The sequence below is a fragment of the Petaurus breviceps genome, unplaced genomic scaffold, assembly GCF_028583685.1.
Source record: "Petaurus breviceps papuanus isolate PSGF00001 unplaced genomic scaffold, PetGlider_PUasm1.0 37, whole genome shotgun sequence".
Classification (NCBI taxonomy): domain Eukaryota; kingdom Metazoa; phylum Chordata; class Mammalia; order Diprotodontia; family Petauridae; genus Petaurus; species Petaurus breviceps.
In genome coordinates this window covers 21,100,877-21,117,485 of record NW_027186296.1, presented here as the reverse complement: position 1 = coordinate 21,117,485, position 16,609 = coordinate 21,100,877, and the positions used below count along the sequence as shown (strand labels likewise).

At 35.4% G+C, this 16,609-nt stretch overlaps 1 protein-coding gene across 1 annotated transcript in view; it reads left to right on the top strand.

The window, feature by feature from the left end:
* MYO5C (myosin VC) overlaps positions 1-14,184 on the top strand; it is a 153,261-nt gene extending 139,077 nt beyond the window's left edge. Inside the window, exons 39-41 of the mRNA XM_069098065.1 lie at positions 133-307; positions 632-712; positions 12,386-14,184. Coding sequence (XP_068954166.1) covers positions 133-307; positions 632-712; positions 12,386-12,538 — 409 coding nt within the window. The 3' untranslated portion in view covers positions 12,539-14,184. The remainder of the gene's footprint in view (positions 1-132; positions 308-631; positions 713-12,385) is intronic.
* The last annotated feature ends 2,425 nt before the right edge of the window (positions 14,185-16,609 follow it).

The following is a 16,609-nucleotide window of genomic DNA, read 5'->3' as shown; positions in this document are numbered from 1 at the left end:
AATTGTGACATGCCCCCAGTAATCCCTGACTCATACCCAGGAAGTGCTAATAGATATGATTGCCTCTTCAAAATGGTTGTAAAAAAAAAAAAGAACATGCCAAATTTATGTTCACTTCTACTTTTGTTCTAGGTGCAACATTAGTTACTTAGAAGAATGGCTTAAAGATAAGAATTTGCAGAACAGCACAGCTAAGGAAACTCTGGAACCCCTTTCTCAGGCTGCATGGTTGCTCCAGGTCAAAAAGATCACAGATACTGATGCCAAAGAAATATATGATCGCTGTACTTCACTATCTCCTGTACAGGTAACTAGACTTATTCCTTTCCCTAGGGACTATTCACTAGGCACATGTATTATTCCCAGGGGCAATAGCCTAACCATATTCTCCCTTCCTACTGATATTTCTTTGGAAGAGAAGATATTATCAGGTCCCTATGGCTGAATTTCTATTTATTCCCTCCACAATTTTATTTTCTCCTTTCTTGGAAGGTGAGGTAGGGATCAGATAGTAACATCTTATTGAATTGTATTATTCTTAAAAAATCTAATGTGACTAACAAGCCACTTGAACTATTTGGACAAGGTTATACTTTTTCATGGTTCATTACCATTTTGTGTGATTTTTCAGATCATAAAGATTCTTAATTCATACACACCTATAGACGACTTTGAGAAAAGAGTGACTCCATCCTTTGTTCGCAAAGTACAGGTAAGGTTCATAAGTACATTTAAAAAAAAGTATCACTTCTTAAAATGAACTATAAGCAAAGTAATTTGAAAAATATTTTTAAAGTTTAGGATTAAGCTATATTCTCTAGTGTAGTATAGGGGAGAGAATCTGGACTTGAAGTTAGGAAGACCTAGGTTATTTGAGCTCACACATTTAGCAACAGTGTAATGCTGGGCAAGTAACCTCTCATGTAGCAATTTCTTCATCTGTAAAATGTGGATAGCAGTAGTACAGACTTCACAGGGTTTTCATGAAGATCAAATGAGACTAACATGTATAAACAACAAAACGCTATATAAATATGAACTGTTGTCATTGTGCTCTCATCTTTTCTAATGGATTCAGACAGAAATGATCCTGGGACAAGCTGACATCCTGCTTTTTTCCTTTATTTTTAATATTTATAGACTATTGTACAGATGGATTAAATAACTAGGATTTTGTAGTTAATAAAAGTATTAGAATGTAAGTTTATGCCTAGAACACAAATCGAAAAATCTGAAAGCCATAATGCAAGAAAACTGCCCAGAAATTCTGAACACAGAAAACAAAATGTCAATCAAAAGAACTGGAAGATTACTTCTAGAAAAAGCAAATCAACCAACCAACCTGAGGCTGCAACATGACACTTAGTGGTTAAATTTAATGATTCCATTGGGAAACAACAAATTGTACAAGGGACCAAAGGAAAGACCTTCAAATATAAAGGAAAGGAAATTCAAATAACATAAGCACAAGACTATTCTGCACCCACCAGAAAGTTCAGGAGGGGATGGAATAATGTATTCTGAAGGGCAATGGAATTCAAGATGCAGCCTAAGGTGACCTACCCTGCAAATCTGAGCCTAACCATAAATGAAAGGGAAAAAAAGAAAGATGGATATTCAATAATAAATAGGCACTCTAAATCTCCTTAGGAATAAAATCATAGTTGAAGAGTTGATTTGTTTCTCAAATACAACAGAAATACAAGAAGGATAAACATATACAGCAAGCAAGGAAAACAACAATAGAGAAACCATAATGAGACTTCTTTTTAAATGTGCATGATAAGACAACAGTGAAAGCAGCAGTCAAATAGAAGTGATGATGGAGAAAGAGGCCTGAAACATTATGGATTAGCCCTCAAGTACCCTGCCTACAGGTTAATCAATGTTTTTTGTAGGAAAAAATCATAGGAGCGTACTTAAAAAAGCAGAAGGAGAAGAAGAATGCTCAAGGACACAAAAGGAGGGATTGAAATGGGGAGAGGGTCATCTTATTTTAGCAGTGGAAGGGGTTACCACATATGTATGCTCCTATGGGAAAAGTGAGATATTCTTTAAAGGAAGATGGGGAATTGAAGAATGAGAATGATCTACAGAGATTTGGTGCTTATGAAGACCACACATCCTTCCTCAGGAGAAGGAGAAATAGATATCCAAGACAGACACATAGGAATAATCCTACCCTATAGCAATATCCTCTCTAGCACCTGCAAGAAGAGTGAGGCACAACAGGAAAAAAATAAAAGGTACCAGGGGGCCAGTCTCTATAAGACAATAACAAAAACTGTTTAGAAGATAGAATCCAAAATAGGGACCTCAGAAGTTTAATTCAATTACAAATACTAAGAATAAACAAGGGCTAAATAAGCATAATGACAAAGAATCAACAAAAATGGAAGAGAAATAATTAAGAGAAATGAGGGAAAGAAAACCCTTTTTAAAAAAAGTATAAAAAATGAAAATTTAAAACTAATGAAAAAAAATTGAAAGGGAGGACAGGAAGGGGGAATTCTATTTGACTATGTAACTGAGAAAAAGGGAGGGGAAGAATTAAATAACCAGATAAAAGATAAAAGCCAGAAAGAAAAAGAAACTAATAAGCAAAACTCCCAAACCAGGCAAGTGGGGGGAAAGAGACAAAGTTCAGAGAAAGAGAACCACAAGGAATAGAAACACCTTAAAAAAAAAGTTAAGCTACAACTAAAGAGATATACTTCTGTGTTTACAATGGAAGAGGGGGATAAACATACTTTGGGGGAGGAACACCTAAATCTCATTCTTATAACTTTACAAATGGATTAAACAATTCAATAAAATGAAAAAAGTCACAGATGGAATAAGAAACCAATATCCCATAATCTGTTGCTTACAAGAAACACATTTAAAACACATAGACACACACAATAAAAATGAGGAGCTAGGGAAAAATGTACTATTCAACAAGTGAATTCAGAAAAGCAAAAATTGCAATATGCTATTAGAAAAAAACAAAAACAAACATTCAAAACATACAAAAGAAAAACTATATTATACTCCCACATAATTCATTAGCATTTCTATATATCACCAATAAAACCCAGTAAGAAGAATTAGTAAGAAATACCCTCTTTAAAAATAACGCAGTCTGTTTAAATACCCAAGAGTAGATCTTCCCAGACAAACCCAAGAACTACACGAACATAATTGCAAAACACTTTTTATACAAATAAAGTCCGATTTAAATAATTGGATAAATAGTAATCGTTCATAGGTTGATAGAACCAATGTAATAAAAATGACAATTCTACCTAACCTACTTATTTAATGCCATCTCAATTAAACTACAAAAAATTATTTTATTGAGCCAGAAAAAATAAAATTCATTTGAAAGAACAAAAGAATTAAATAGCAAAAGAATTAATGAAAAAATGTAAGGGAAGAAGGTTTGGCAGTAATTATCAAAATTATCTGGTACTGGCTAAGAAATAGAAAGGTGGATCAGAGAAACAGAATGGACATACAATACACAGTATTACATTATTATAGTAACCTTGTGTTTGACAAATGTAAAGATTTAAGATTTGGGTATAAGAATTCACTATTTGGGTAAAAAAAAATCTTAGGAAAACTGGAAAGCAGTCTGGCAGAAATCTGATATAGAACAATATCTTGCTCTATCAAAATAAGTCAAAATGGATACATGACATATAAAGGGAGATACGAGAAAACTAGAACATGGAACACATTGCCTATCAGACTTAAGGAGAAGAGAAGAATTTATAAATAAGAGAACAGAGTATTGTGGGAAATAAAATGAGTAATTTTGATTACATTGATTAAAAGGTTTCTGTACAACTGAAACCAATGTAGCCAAGATTAGAAAGCAGAAAATTGGAGGGGGGAGGATTTTATATACAGTTTCTCAGATAAAGGTCTCACATCTCAAAAATATATAGAATTTTGTCAAAAGCATTCAAGAATATGAGTCAGTCCTCAACTGATAAATGGTCAAAGAATATCAATAGGCAGTTTTCAATGAAGAAATCAAACCTATATATTCATATAAAAATGATCTAAATCATTATTGATTATAGAAATACAAATTAAAATGACTTTGAGGTATCATCTCATACCTATCAAATTGCTAAAATGAAAGAAGGGGAAATGACAAATATTGGAGGGGATGTGGAAAAATTGGGACATTAATATTCTTTTGGTGTAACTGTGAACTGATCCAACTATCTGGATTACTAGAGATAAATAAAGAGTTATAAAACTATGTCTACCCTTTGACCCAACAATATCACTATTAGTTCTGTTTCCCAAGGTGATCCAGGGAAAAAGGAGAAGAAGCTATATATTCTAAAATATTTATAGCAGCCCTTTTTGTGGTGAATAAGAATTGGAAATTGAAGGGATGCCCATCAGTTGGGAAATGGCTAAACAAGTTGTGATTTATGATTGTGATGGAATACTAGTGGGCTGTAAGAAATGATGAGCTGGTTGATTTTTGGAAAAATATGGAAATATTTGCATGAAATAATGAAAAATGAAGTGAGCAGAACCAAGAGAACAATATATAGTAACAGCAATATTGTTTGAAGAATAATTGTGAATAAACAAGTTAATAAATACGCAATTATAAAGGACCTGTAAAAGAAGATACTATCCATCTCTGAAGAACTGAAAAAATAAAAATACATGTAGTCTAGTTTTACATATATTTATATATCTGTATCAAATGATGGCCTTCTCTAGTGTGGCATAGTATGGGGGAAGGAGATAGCTCAGAACTTAAAATGTAACAAAAACATAAATTACATTTTTTTAAAGCTGCATTATGCTGAAAAGAACCACAGACAATGAAACAGTATCAATATTAAACTTATATGCTCCAAATCCATAAAGAAAAACATTAACTTGGACTACATAAATACATAGACCCATAACACAAAGTGAGAAGAGATTTACATGTTCTCTGTTTGGGATAAGTTTAAAAAAGAGAAAATGTAGAATTGAACAAAATTGCTGGCAAAACTAGTGATAAAAGATTTATGGTATCTTTTAAATGGAACAGGAAAAGAACATCACCAAATGGAACTTTTACCAAAAAAAATGACCCATGAATCAAGGCACAGGAATGTTACAAACAAATGTAAAGAGGCAGAAAGACTAAATATGTCCTTTACATACTATAATACAATAAAAATAGTCAATGATTCAGTGACCACACTAAAAAACAACACAGACCCAAATGGAGATTTAACAATAAAATCCTAAATAACAAGTGGTTCAAAGAACATAGGAACAAAATGTGGAAGAAAATTATGATGAGACAACATACCCAAATTTCTTGGATGTAGCAAAAGAATTCCTTGAGGGAAAAAAATCATATCACTACAAACGTATGTTAGCAGAATAGAAAAAGAGAGGGTTAATAAACTGAATATGCATTCTTTGAAATTTAGAAAGCCAACAGATAAGCCTAAAATAAGTAGAAAGGAATATGAATTGAAAACAAAAAAACCCATAGAAATGATAAAACTAAAAAAAGTTGATAAACTTTTAACCCATTTGATTAATAAGGCAGAAAATAAAATCAATAAAAGGATGATGTAAAATCACAACAAAACCAGGAAAAAAGAATAATCAGAACCTCTTGTGTATAGTAAGTGCTAACAAAACTAAGAATACAAAAATAATAGAGGAATACCTTCAAAAATATCAAAACACTCAAACTGAAATCTTAAATAATCCAATCTCAGAAAACAAAATGGAACAAGGTATAAAGGAACTACAACAACAAAAAAGACTTCTGGTCCTGAAGCATTTACAGGAGAATTCTATCAAACTTTTAAAGAACAACCAGTAATGATTTGCTTCAAAAATTGAGAAAGCACACTACCAGAATTCTTTTGAGACAAATATAGTCCTTAAACCTAAACCATAAAAGGATAAAAATGGAAGAAAACTATAGATAAATATCACTAATGAATATCAATTCAAAAATTTTTTAATCTTATCAACAAGACTACATGACTTATCCAAGCAATAATGTATTATGATCAAGCTGGATTTATACCAGGGATACAAGGATGGTTCAACATTAGGAAAACAATCAATGTAACTAATCATATTAAAAACCAAAACATCTAAAACCTCTTGATTATATCAATGGATGCAGAAGTCTTTAACAAAATACAACAGCAATTTATGATAAAAAAAAAACTCCTACAAAGTATAGGCATAGAAAGACTTTGTGATATAGAAAACATCTATCTAAAACAAGAAGTAATGAGCATTATATGCAAAGGTTATAGGACCTTTTACAATAAATATGAGTAAAGCAAGGATGACCACTCTTCCCACTATTATTTTATATATTTTGTAACCATTAATGACAACAATAAGACAATGGAAAGGGGCGGCTAGGTAGCACAGTGAGTAAGAGCCCTAGCCCCAGAGTCGGGATGACCTGGGATCAAATCCGGGCTCAGACACTTAGCACCCACCCAGAAACACCTGGCCATGTAACCTTGAGCAAGTTACTTAACCCCAATTGCTTAAAAAAAAGACAATGGAGAGGAATTAAAGGCATAAATATAGGTGAAGAAGAAATAAGCCTATCTTTATTTGCTGATGACATAGTAGCATACTTGGAAAATCCTGGAGTATCAACAAAGATACTAATCAAGACAATAGCTTCAGCAAAGTTGCAGGCTACAAAATAAACCCTCAAAAATCAACTGCATTTCCATATAAAAATAACAAAATTCAAGAAGCAATAGAAAAGAAAATCCTATTACAAATACAAATACTCAATCCAAATACAAAGTGAATAAAATATCTAAGAATAAATGTACCAACATACATAAAAGGCTTGTATAGATTCAATTATAAAATGTTCCTTAAAGAAATCATAAAACAGAAATCTTCAAAACCATTTGATTTTGGTTCAAAAATAGAGAAGTAGGTGAATCCAAGATGGCTGAGTAGAAGCACAAACTTGTTGTGGGCTCCCCTTCAATCACTTCCAATACATGTAAAAAAAATGACACTAAACAAACTTTAGAGCTACAGAACACATAAAGAGAAACAAAGCTCTTGCTGAAAGAAACCCAGCAGGCAGACAGGAAGGGTCAATCACACCAGGCTGGGAGCTGAGCACAACCCCACATGAGCCACATGATTCCCAGCCCCAGAGCAGCCCTAACAGGTCTGGAGCAGACTTCAGGAGAGAGAATCACCAGCAGCTGGGGCGGTTCCCAGAATTATCAAACCATAAATGCCAAAAAGAAAGTAAAAGGTCAGTGTGGGACTTTGTGGGAACAGGGGGGACTGAGAGTGTGGTCTGGGCCCTGCCCCTGGGGTGAGAGGCTGTGGAAGAGCAGCGGCTGTGCAGCTGCCATGGCTGGGCTGTCTCAGGAGCTCCTGGCTTGCAGATTGCAGGGGGACCAAGAGTCCATTCAGAGGGTAATCACTCTTATTTTAACCTGCTTGGATCTGCATCACAGTCTTGGGTGATGTTCCTGGGGTATGTGACCAGTGAGCCAGAGCTTGTGAGGGTTGTAGAGAGGGCACCCAACTAATAGCTCTGGCAGCTGACAAAACCCCAGCAATTTGGGACAAAGCTCTCTCCATTCTGGAAGCAGATTTCTACTGTGACAAAGTGCTAAAAAGTCAAGTAATTGACTAGCAAGATGAACAAGCTCAGGAAATGTAATCAAACCATAGATTCCTTTTTTGGGGGACAAAAAGGATCAAGGCAGGGAGCAGAAGGAAGACGGTGAAGTCAGAAATCCTTCATCAAAAGCATCCAAGAAAAATATGAATTGGTTACAGGCCATGGAGGAGCTCAAGAAGGATTTTGAAAAATCAAGTAAGAGAAGTGAAGGAAAAAATTGGGAAGAGAAATGAGAATGATGCAAGAAAATCATGAAAAGAAAGTCAACAGCCTGCTAAAGGAAACCCAAAAATACACTGAAGAAAATAATACCTTAAAAAATAGACTAAATCAAATGGCAAAAGAGGCTCAAAAAGCCAGTGAGGAGAAGAAGGTGAATTTGCCAAATGGAAAAGGAATTTCAAAATCTCACTGAAGAGAACAACTCCTTCAAAATTAGATTGGAGCAATTGGAAGCTAATGAGTTTATGAGAAATCAAGATACTGTAAAACATATCCAAACAAATGAAAAAATAGAGGGCAATGTGAAATATCTCATTGGAAAAACCACTGACCTGGAAAACAGATCCAGGAGAGATCAATGAAAACTTATTGGACTACCTGAAAGCCATGATCAAAAAAAGAGCCTAGAACCATCTTGCAAGAAATTATCAAGAAAAAATTGCCCTGATATTCTAGAACCAGAGGGCAAAATAGAAATTGAAAGAATTCATCAATACCTCTTGAAAAAGATCCCAAAAAGAAAACTCCCAGGAATATTATAGCCAAATTACAGAGTTCCCAGGTCAAGGAGAAAATACTGCAAGCAGTCAGGAGGAAACAATTTGAGTATTGTGGAAACACAATCAGGATAACCCAAGACCTAGCAGCTTCTACATTAAGGGATCAAAGGGCTTGGAATATGATATTCCAGAGGTCAAAGGAACTAAGACTAAAACCAAGAATCATCTACCCAGAATATGTATGTATAGGAGGGTATATGTATATATAAAGATGTATATATTTATGAGTGTGGGCATATATATGTTCATGTATACATAGACAGAGAATGCAGGATTAGTTGAATATGAAGGGATGATATTTAAAAAATAAAATTAAGAAGTGAGAGAGGAATTTATTGGGAGAAGGAGAAAGGAGGAGATAGATTAAAATAAATTATCTCATATAAAAGAGGCAAGAAAAAGGTGTTACAGTGGAGAGGAAGAACAGGAAGGTGAAAGGGAATGAAACAAACTTATTCTCATTGAATTTGGCTTAAGGAGAGAATGACATACATACTCAATTGGGTATCTTACCCTGCAGGAAAATAGGAGAGTAGGGGATAGGAGGGGGTATGATCGAAGAGAGGGAAGATTGGGGGAGAGGGTAGTTAGAAGCAAACATTTTTGAAAAGGGATAGGGTCAAAGGACAAAATAGAATAAGTGGGGGGCAGGATAGGATGGAGGGAAATATAGTTGGTCTTTCACAATATGACAACTATGGAAATTATTTGGGTAACTGCACATGTACAACCTATATTGAATAGCTTGTCTTCCCAGTGGGGGCGGGTGAGGAGGGAAGAAGGAAAAAAATATGGAACTCAAAAGTTTTAAAAATAAATGTGTAAAAAAATGTTTTTTTACATGCAACTGGGAAATAAGATACACAGGCACTGGGGTATAGAGGTCCGTCTTGCCCTGCTAGAAAGTTAAAGGGGTGATGGGGGAGGATATAGGGGAGAATGGATTAGGAAAGGGGTATTCAGTGGGCTTGCTGTTTTGGGGTAGGGGTAGGGGAAAGATGGAGAGAAAAATTGTAACTCAAAATCTTGTGGAAATGAATGTTGAGAACTAAAAATAAATAAATAAATAAATAACTTTTTAAAAACAAAAGAAAGGAAAAAAATAGAGAAGTAGATCAGTGGAGCAAACTAGACAAGGGAGAATCAGGAAACAATGAAACTAAATAGCTGTGTTCAGTAAAGTGGGAAACATGATACTTAGGAAAGGAATCCCTGTTTGATTAGAAACTACTTGGGAAATTGGAAAACAGTTTGACTTAGACCAATATTTACACCACATTCTACGATACATTATAAATGGATATGTGATCTTAATCTTAAAGATCATGCTATTAAAAAGAATAGAAGAGAAGCAGATTATATGCTTCTCATAGCAATGAGTTAGCTATAGGGATAGAGGCCATTGCAAAAGATAACATAAATAACTGATTACATGAAACTTAAAAGCTTCTACACAGACAAGATTAATGCACATAAGAAAGGAAGTGGTAGAATAGGGACATACTGTTGCATTAATGGTATCCAAAATTTAGAAACAATTAACAAATGCACACATAATCAGTAGCCATTCTCAATAGATGTGTTAAAGTTAGATATGTTCAAAGTTCAAATAGTTCTCAAAAGAGGTACAAAATATTTACAACATGTAAGATTTTTCAAAATCACTAATAATAAGAGAAATGCAAATCAAAACAAGTCTGAGTTTTCACCTCATACCTTGCAAATTGACAAAACTAATGAAATGTTGAAGGAAGGGGTTTGTGGAAAGATAAGACTTACTGATGAAACTGTAAAATGGCCAAACCATTTTGGAAAATAGTTTGTAATGAGGCAAATAAAGTGACTGGAATGTTCATATCCTTTGACCCAGATATTTCATTACAGGGCTTGTACCCCAAGGAAGTCATTAATAAGGAAGTCTCTACATATACCAAAATATTTATAGCAGTACTTTTTTGTGAGAGCAAAGTATTAGAAAAGAGATTCCCGTTAGTTCTGGAATGGCTAAACAAATTGTGGTATGAGAATGTAATGGAATATTATTACTAGGTTGTAAGAAATGATGAATGTGGTGAATAGAGAAGCACAGAAACATCTACATGAACTGAGGCAGAGTGAAGTAAGCAAAGCCAAGAAAGCAATATATATAATGACTACAAAAATGTAAATGGAAAGTTACCCCCACACACAAACACTCACACACAAATCAAAAGTGAGTGTTGCAAAATTATAAAGAACAAGCATGACTCAACACTAGAGATAGTAAAGGTTGCTCCAACTCATCTCATAGATGGGAGGTTTTGCCCATATTTTTTGGATTTTTTCAATGTATCTCTCAGTTGTAATGATTTTTCTTCTTTTTCTTTTGTTATAGGAGAGAGGGAAGGAGGGATAGCAGGGGAAAGTGATGATGTAAAAAAGCATAAACGAAAACTTATTTCAAAAAGAAAAAAGTATAAAAATATAAGCTCATAGGATCACTAAAAGCGTCCTCAATTAAACTCCAGCAGCAGACAGGAAAATGCTGTTCTATATGATTTTGATCTTTTCTGATAGGTCTCCTTATTTTGAAAATTTGTGATTTCATTGTAGCTTGGAGACTGAATATTTGGTTTGGTGACATGTATTTAAAATATTATTAAATTTTTACAGATCAATGTGCTCTCCAGGTAGTTGTGGGCAACAGTTTAGTCTTTGATAATGGTCCAATTCCAGTACAGTTTATTGGTCAAGTTCTTTTGGATATCTTGAGGTTTGCATTTGTAGAATGAGAATTTGTTGTCTATCAGTCAATGAAAAGATAGTAAGGTTATGATATACAATTCTAGCTACCAGTCTATGCCTTGCTAAGTGTCTTCACTGTTGTATGTGCAAAAAAGAGAGATGAGTAGGGGAGATCATAGATTCTAGACTATTAGCACTAGGAAGAAGCCTTAGAGATCATTTAGTTAAATCCATTCATTTTACAGATGATGATACTGAGGTCCAGAGAGTTGAAGTGATTTGTCCAGAGTTACAGGTAGTAAGAAATGCCTTGGATCCAAAGCTGCTGGCAAGTTGCCAGCCTGAGTTGGGGGAAGACAAGAGAAACCTTCTAAGTACTGGCATACACTGAAGCTGTTTCAGTTCTGAGGGTGGGGAGGGGAAAGAAAGGGAAAGAAAACACCTACCAGTAACTCTCTTTTTGTGTTCATCCAAAGCATTTGAGTGCATTTTTTAAAAAAGTTTGCTTTTTGAATCTTTATCCTATTTAGTGACTACTGAGCTTAATGTTGAATCTTTCTTTTAAGTGAGTATGGTGTTTCTTAAATGAATTGGAAAAGATTTTGCTTACTTCCTCCAATTATTTGGGGGAAATTTATAGCTAGAGAGATTAGCTTAATAAAATTAAAAATATTTGAGGTATTTTCAGATTTGGACTTAGAGATACACTATGATGATTTCTATTTATTATAACAAGGGGCAATATTGTTTTGTAGACAGATTCGGCATCAGAAGACTTGAGTTTGAGCTCTACAATTTAGCAGCTATGTAACCTTGAACAAGTCACTTACCCTTGATTGTCAGTATCCTACTCTGTAAAGTGGGGATGCTAATTATTACACCACCTATCTTATAGGGAAATTGTTGTCAAGAAACTGTTACAGTGCCTTATTAAAATCTCTAACAGTTAACAAATAAATCTGAAATTTTATTGGAAGAAAATATGAGCTGTCATTAATAGTGAGAAGTTAGAAACTAGTATAATTAATCAGTCCCCTGAGGAGTGAAAGCCTAGACGGAAACAGAGCATCTAGTGGATCAAAGTTAATGAAAACAGAGTAGGAAGTACTGGAAATAAATATATTTAAGTGTTCCCTTTGGAAATTTTAGCTATCTAGCAAAGAAGAAATGAAAATGTTTATTGATATTACCCTCTTTCCTTTGGCTCTCATTTCAGGCTCTACTAAGTAGCCGAGAGGATACAGGCCAGCTGATGTTGGATACCAAATATCTCTTTCAAGTCACATTTCCCTTTATCCCTTCTCCACATGCTCTGGAAATGATAGAGATCCCCAGCAGTTTCAAACTGGGCTTTCTTACAAGGTTATGAAATGAGAAAGAACTAGAACTTTTTTCTCAAAAGTTAAATGAAGTTTAAACATTTGGGGATCACTTTATTAATTGACATATGGTATTCTTTGGAATGTGATTTGAAAAATAGAATAGATTCTCCCCAAATTGGTACCATTTCATCATATTTCTTGTTAGCAAAGCCTTCTCTTACTGAATTGTTGACTCTGCACCGTATTTCTCCCAGACCTGTCAACTGTGGCTGATGTGTTTGGAACCCTTGCCTGTCTTTACTGGAATTCCCAGGGCATTTGGCTTCTTATTTCATTTTCCTTTTGGGTAAAAATTAGAACTGATACAGCTCTATAATGTAGGAGGAGAGATCTTTGAGTCTACCAAGTTTTCTCTGATTACTGAATTGAAAGTCAAAGTTCTGTAAATTGTTCCCACAGCAGAGAGAAGCACTAGGACCTGAGGTTGAAAACAAATAAGACTTTGTCACATGACTCCCTCTCTTTCCAATTCTTGTCCATATATTCACTGTAGGAGTTGGAATAATAGTAGGAGTATTAGCAGTGATAGTGAAATTCAGTGAATCTGCCATTACTATAACTACTTCAAGGTAAAATAACACTTTTGAGTCTTCCATTCAAATACAAAGCAACCAGATATAGTGATTACTATGTACGCATTTCTATTTTTGGTTGAATCATTGAGACAATCTCAATTTAGCATTGTCTCACGTAAGAGAATATTTCTTTAAATTAGATCAATTTTAATTTGTGCTGTTGACACTTTCCATTAAAAAAAATCCTTTAAATAAAGCAGCAATCCTCAAAACCATTTGATTTTGGTTTAAAAATGGAGAAGCAGATCAGTGGAGCAAACTAGACAAGGAAGAATCAGAAACAATGAAACTAAAGAACTCTGTTCAGTAAAGTGTTTGAAAAGGTTTTGAACCAAAATAGGCAACATAATTTTTTTTTTGTTAGCTAAACACACTCCAATGTATTTCTTTTAAGGAAGGACTTTATGAAGAGAGCAGCTGAAAAGCAATCTGCTCCATTCATCCCTCTATTAGATATGTAACAAATTTCACCATTGAGGAAGGAACTGGGACTTCTCTCTGAGCCTTCCAATTTTCTTTCCCCATAGTAAGCAAAGCATCATAAAGAATTAATCATTTGGGGCGGCTAGGTGATGCAGTAAATAGAGCTCTGGCCCTGGAGTCAGGAGGACCTGAGTTCATATCCGACCTTAGACACTTAACAAAAACTAGCCATGTGACCTTGGGCAAGTCACTTTAATTGCCCTACCTTCTCCCCTCCAAAAAGCAAAAAAAAAAATCACTGTCTAATAGCTGGTGACCTCTGACTCCAACCCTCTACTTTGTGTCACTCTAAGAACTCAGGTTTGGGTCATTCTCTATTCATTGTTCTTATAGATTTATAGATGACAATGATTTTATATCCTAAATGTACATTTTATATTTCCCTGTATTATCTTTGGGAATCTAGACTGAATGTGGCTGTGCCACAGTATGGCTCCATTAAAAAGAAATAATCTGTGTTATTTTATAAATGATGAATTTATTTCAGCTAATTTAAATATTGTATATGAAAGAATGAAAACTATAACTAACAATAACTGTTAGATTTTAGTCAATAAAATATTTTGCCAAATAAACTTTGCCAGTATCTCTAATTAAAAGGAAGGTTTCCTTGCTAAGTGTTTAAACTTCACATATTTCTGTTTAGAGATATAGGCCTCTATAATACGTGCATTACACGCATTACCCAAAGGGGGAATAGATGCAATTAATCTGGCTCAGGTTATGACTAACTGGAGCTCGATTCAGTCAGCCTGGCCCACATATACAAGGTCATATTTACCATGCATCAGAAGCTTCAATGACTGAAAAATGGTACGATTCCAAATTTGTGAATTACTGAACTAATCCAGCCCCACAAGCTTTTGTTTATTCACTGATAGAAGGATAGAGCATTTATTAAGCACTTACTATGTGCCAGGCACTATGCTAAATGTTAGAGATAAAAATCCAAGCTAGACAGCTCTTGGCCTCAAAGCACCAATATTCTCATAACACCACATTAAAGGGAACTGGAAAGGGGAGTGGGTACTTGTGCACAGCAGGGTTATGAAGAAAGATATCTGGGAATTGATGTGGAGTTCTGGTTCTGGACAAAATGAAGCCAATCCTTTATCAGAATCCAACTCCCCAAAGGACAGAGCCCAAGGTTTCTGTGGAAAGAGAATGACAGAAGGGCAGGTGGCATGGTAGCAGATGATTTAATGTAGCAGCAAGCACCCTAGCATACCCAGCATGGCTGCAAGCACAGGTTCTTAGATCTGCTTTTCTAAAGGAAAGCAACTCAAAATGGGTTAACAATCTTACTTTAATCAAACATATATCATTTACCTAGTTCAGGGGAAATTGTCAACAACCTGAACTTCAGAGAATACAAACAGAAGTTACAAGCAGAAAATAACACAATTCAGCAAACAGACCAGCATACAGGGCTTCCAGCTGTCTGACCATTACATCCATGCCTAGTTAGTTACCAGAGAGGGAAGCACCAACATCTGGGTTTTCAAAGCCAGGGGGCTCAATGGCTGCCCAGAGTCTCATCTGGCCAAATCACACAACTCTTTCCAAAGTGAGCCCCAAAGCAACACCTCACATCAGGTGTCACATATATAGCCTTCTCCTGGGTCAGAGAAATGTCACAACCATCTTGACCCATTGGCCAATCACAAAGGAACAAGGTGTGGGCATTCCTGAAAAACAAGCCTCCCGCCACAGGCTCCATGTGACCACATTCAGAGTATGTTCTCAAATCCAGGAAGGTTCTCAGAGTCACTTAAGCCTATCAAAGGGCCAAGGGGCAGGGAAGATCTTCAGATTCCCATTCCCATAACACTTACAATACCTATGACCTTTTAAAAAGCAGTGTTCCAGGGTGTTTAAGCCCAACCAATCATTGATTTTTGATAATAATTGCTATTTTTGAAATTAGTGGAGAGAGAAAGTGGTTGTTGAGCAAGTATCTGTCATTAGCTTGGGTTCAAGGAATGAGTGCCAGTCACCGATTCATAAGGTAAGGTGTTGAGCACGTGCTTCAGTTAATTATTTGCCCTGGCAGAGGGAGTGTGTGACGGCTAACACTGCCCCATGTGCCATTTTGTTATTCATCCTGAGTGTCCAAACCTGACTATATATGTGTATTGAAGGTACATTCCTCATGTATATTTAGATTCCTCATGTATGTTTAGAAATACATTTGGTTTCCTTTTCTGACATTTCCTGTGGGGGTAGGGGAGGGAAAACATACTGAGTTGAGGGTAGATGTAGATCTTACACTAATCCCCATCTAATCCTTACACTGATTACATTCTAATAGAGCACTGGGCCTGGAGTCAGGAAGACCTGAGTTCAAATCTAGCCTCAGACACTTAGTAGCTGTGTGACCCTGGGCAAGTTTTAACCCTGTTTACCTTAGTTTCCTCATCTGTAAAATGAATTGTAGAAGGAAATGGCAAACCACTACAGTACCTTTTGCCAAGAAAACCCCAAATAGAATCACAAATAGTCAAACACTATTGGAATGACTGAACAACAAAAAGTCTATATGTACTATATGAGAAGTGTGACGTTCTACTTGATAGAGGCTATTCTTGGAGTCAGGAAAACCAGGATTCAAGTGTGGCTTCCCTACCTACTGGCTGTGTGACCCTAGGCAAGTCACTTGACTTTTCAATGACCCAAACAATTTAAGACTATAAATTCCATGTGAACTCTCAGTCTCTATCACTAAAGGGAATTCCCTATACAAAAGACATCATAGGTATGACCATCTACCCCAACAACAACAAATTCACTCTATATAATTTAAGTAGTGCTGTATGGTGGATAAGCATTCAATTTGGAGTCAGGAAGCTTGGATTCAAGTTCCATCTCTTAACATTTTCTGGGTGACTTTGAACACATCACAACCTTTCTGATCTCAGTTCTTCTCCTATAAAGGAGTCCTAAAGTGATTTCATTTTAATAGATTAGGAAGCCCCCTCTACCAATGCAGGTCAGCATCAT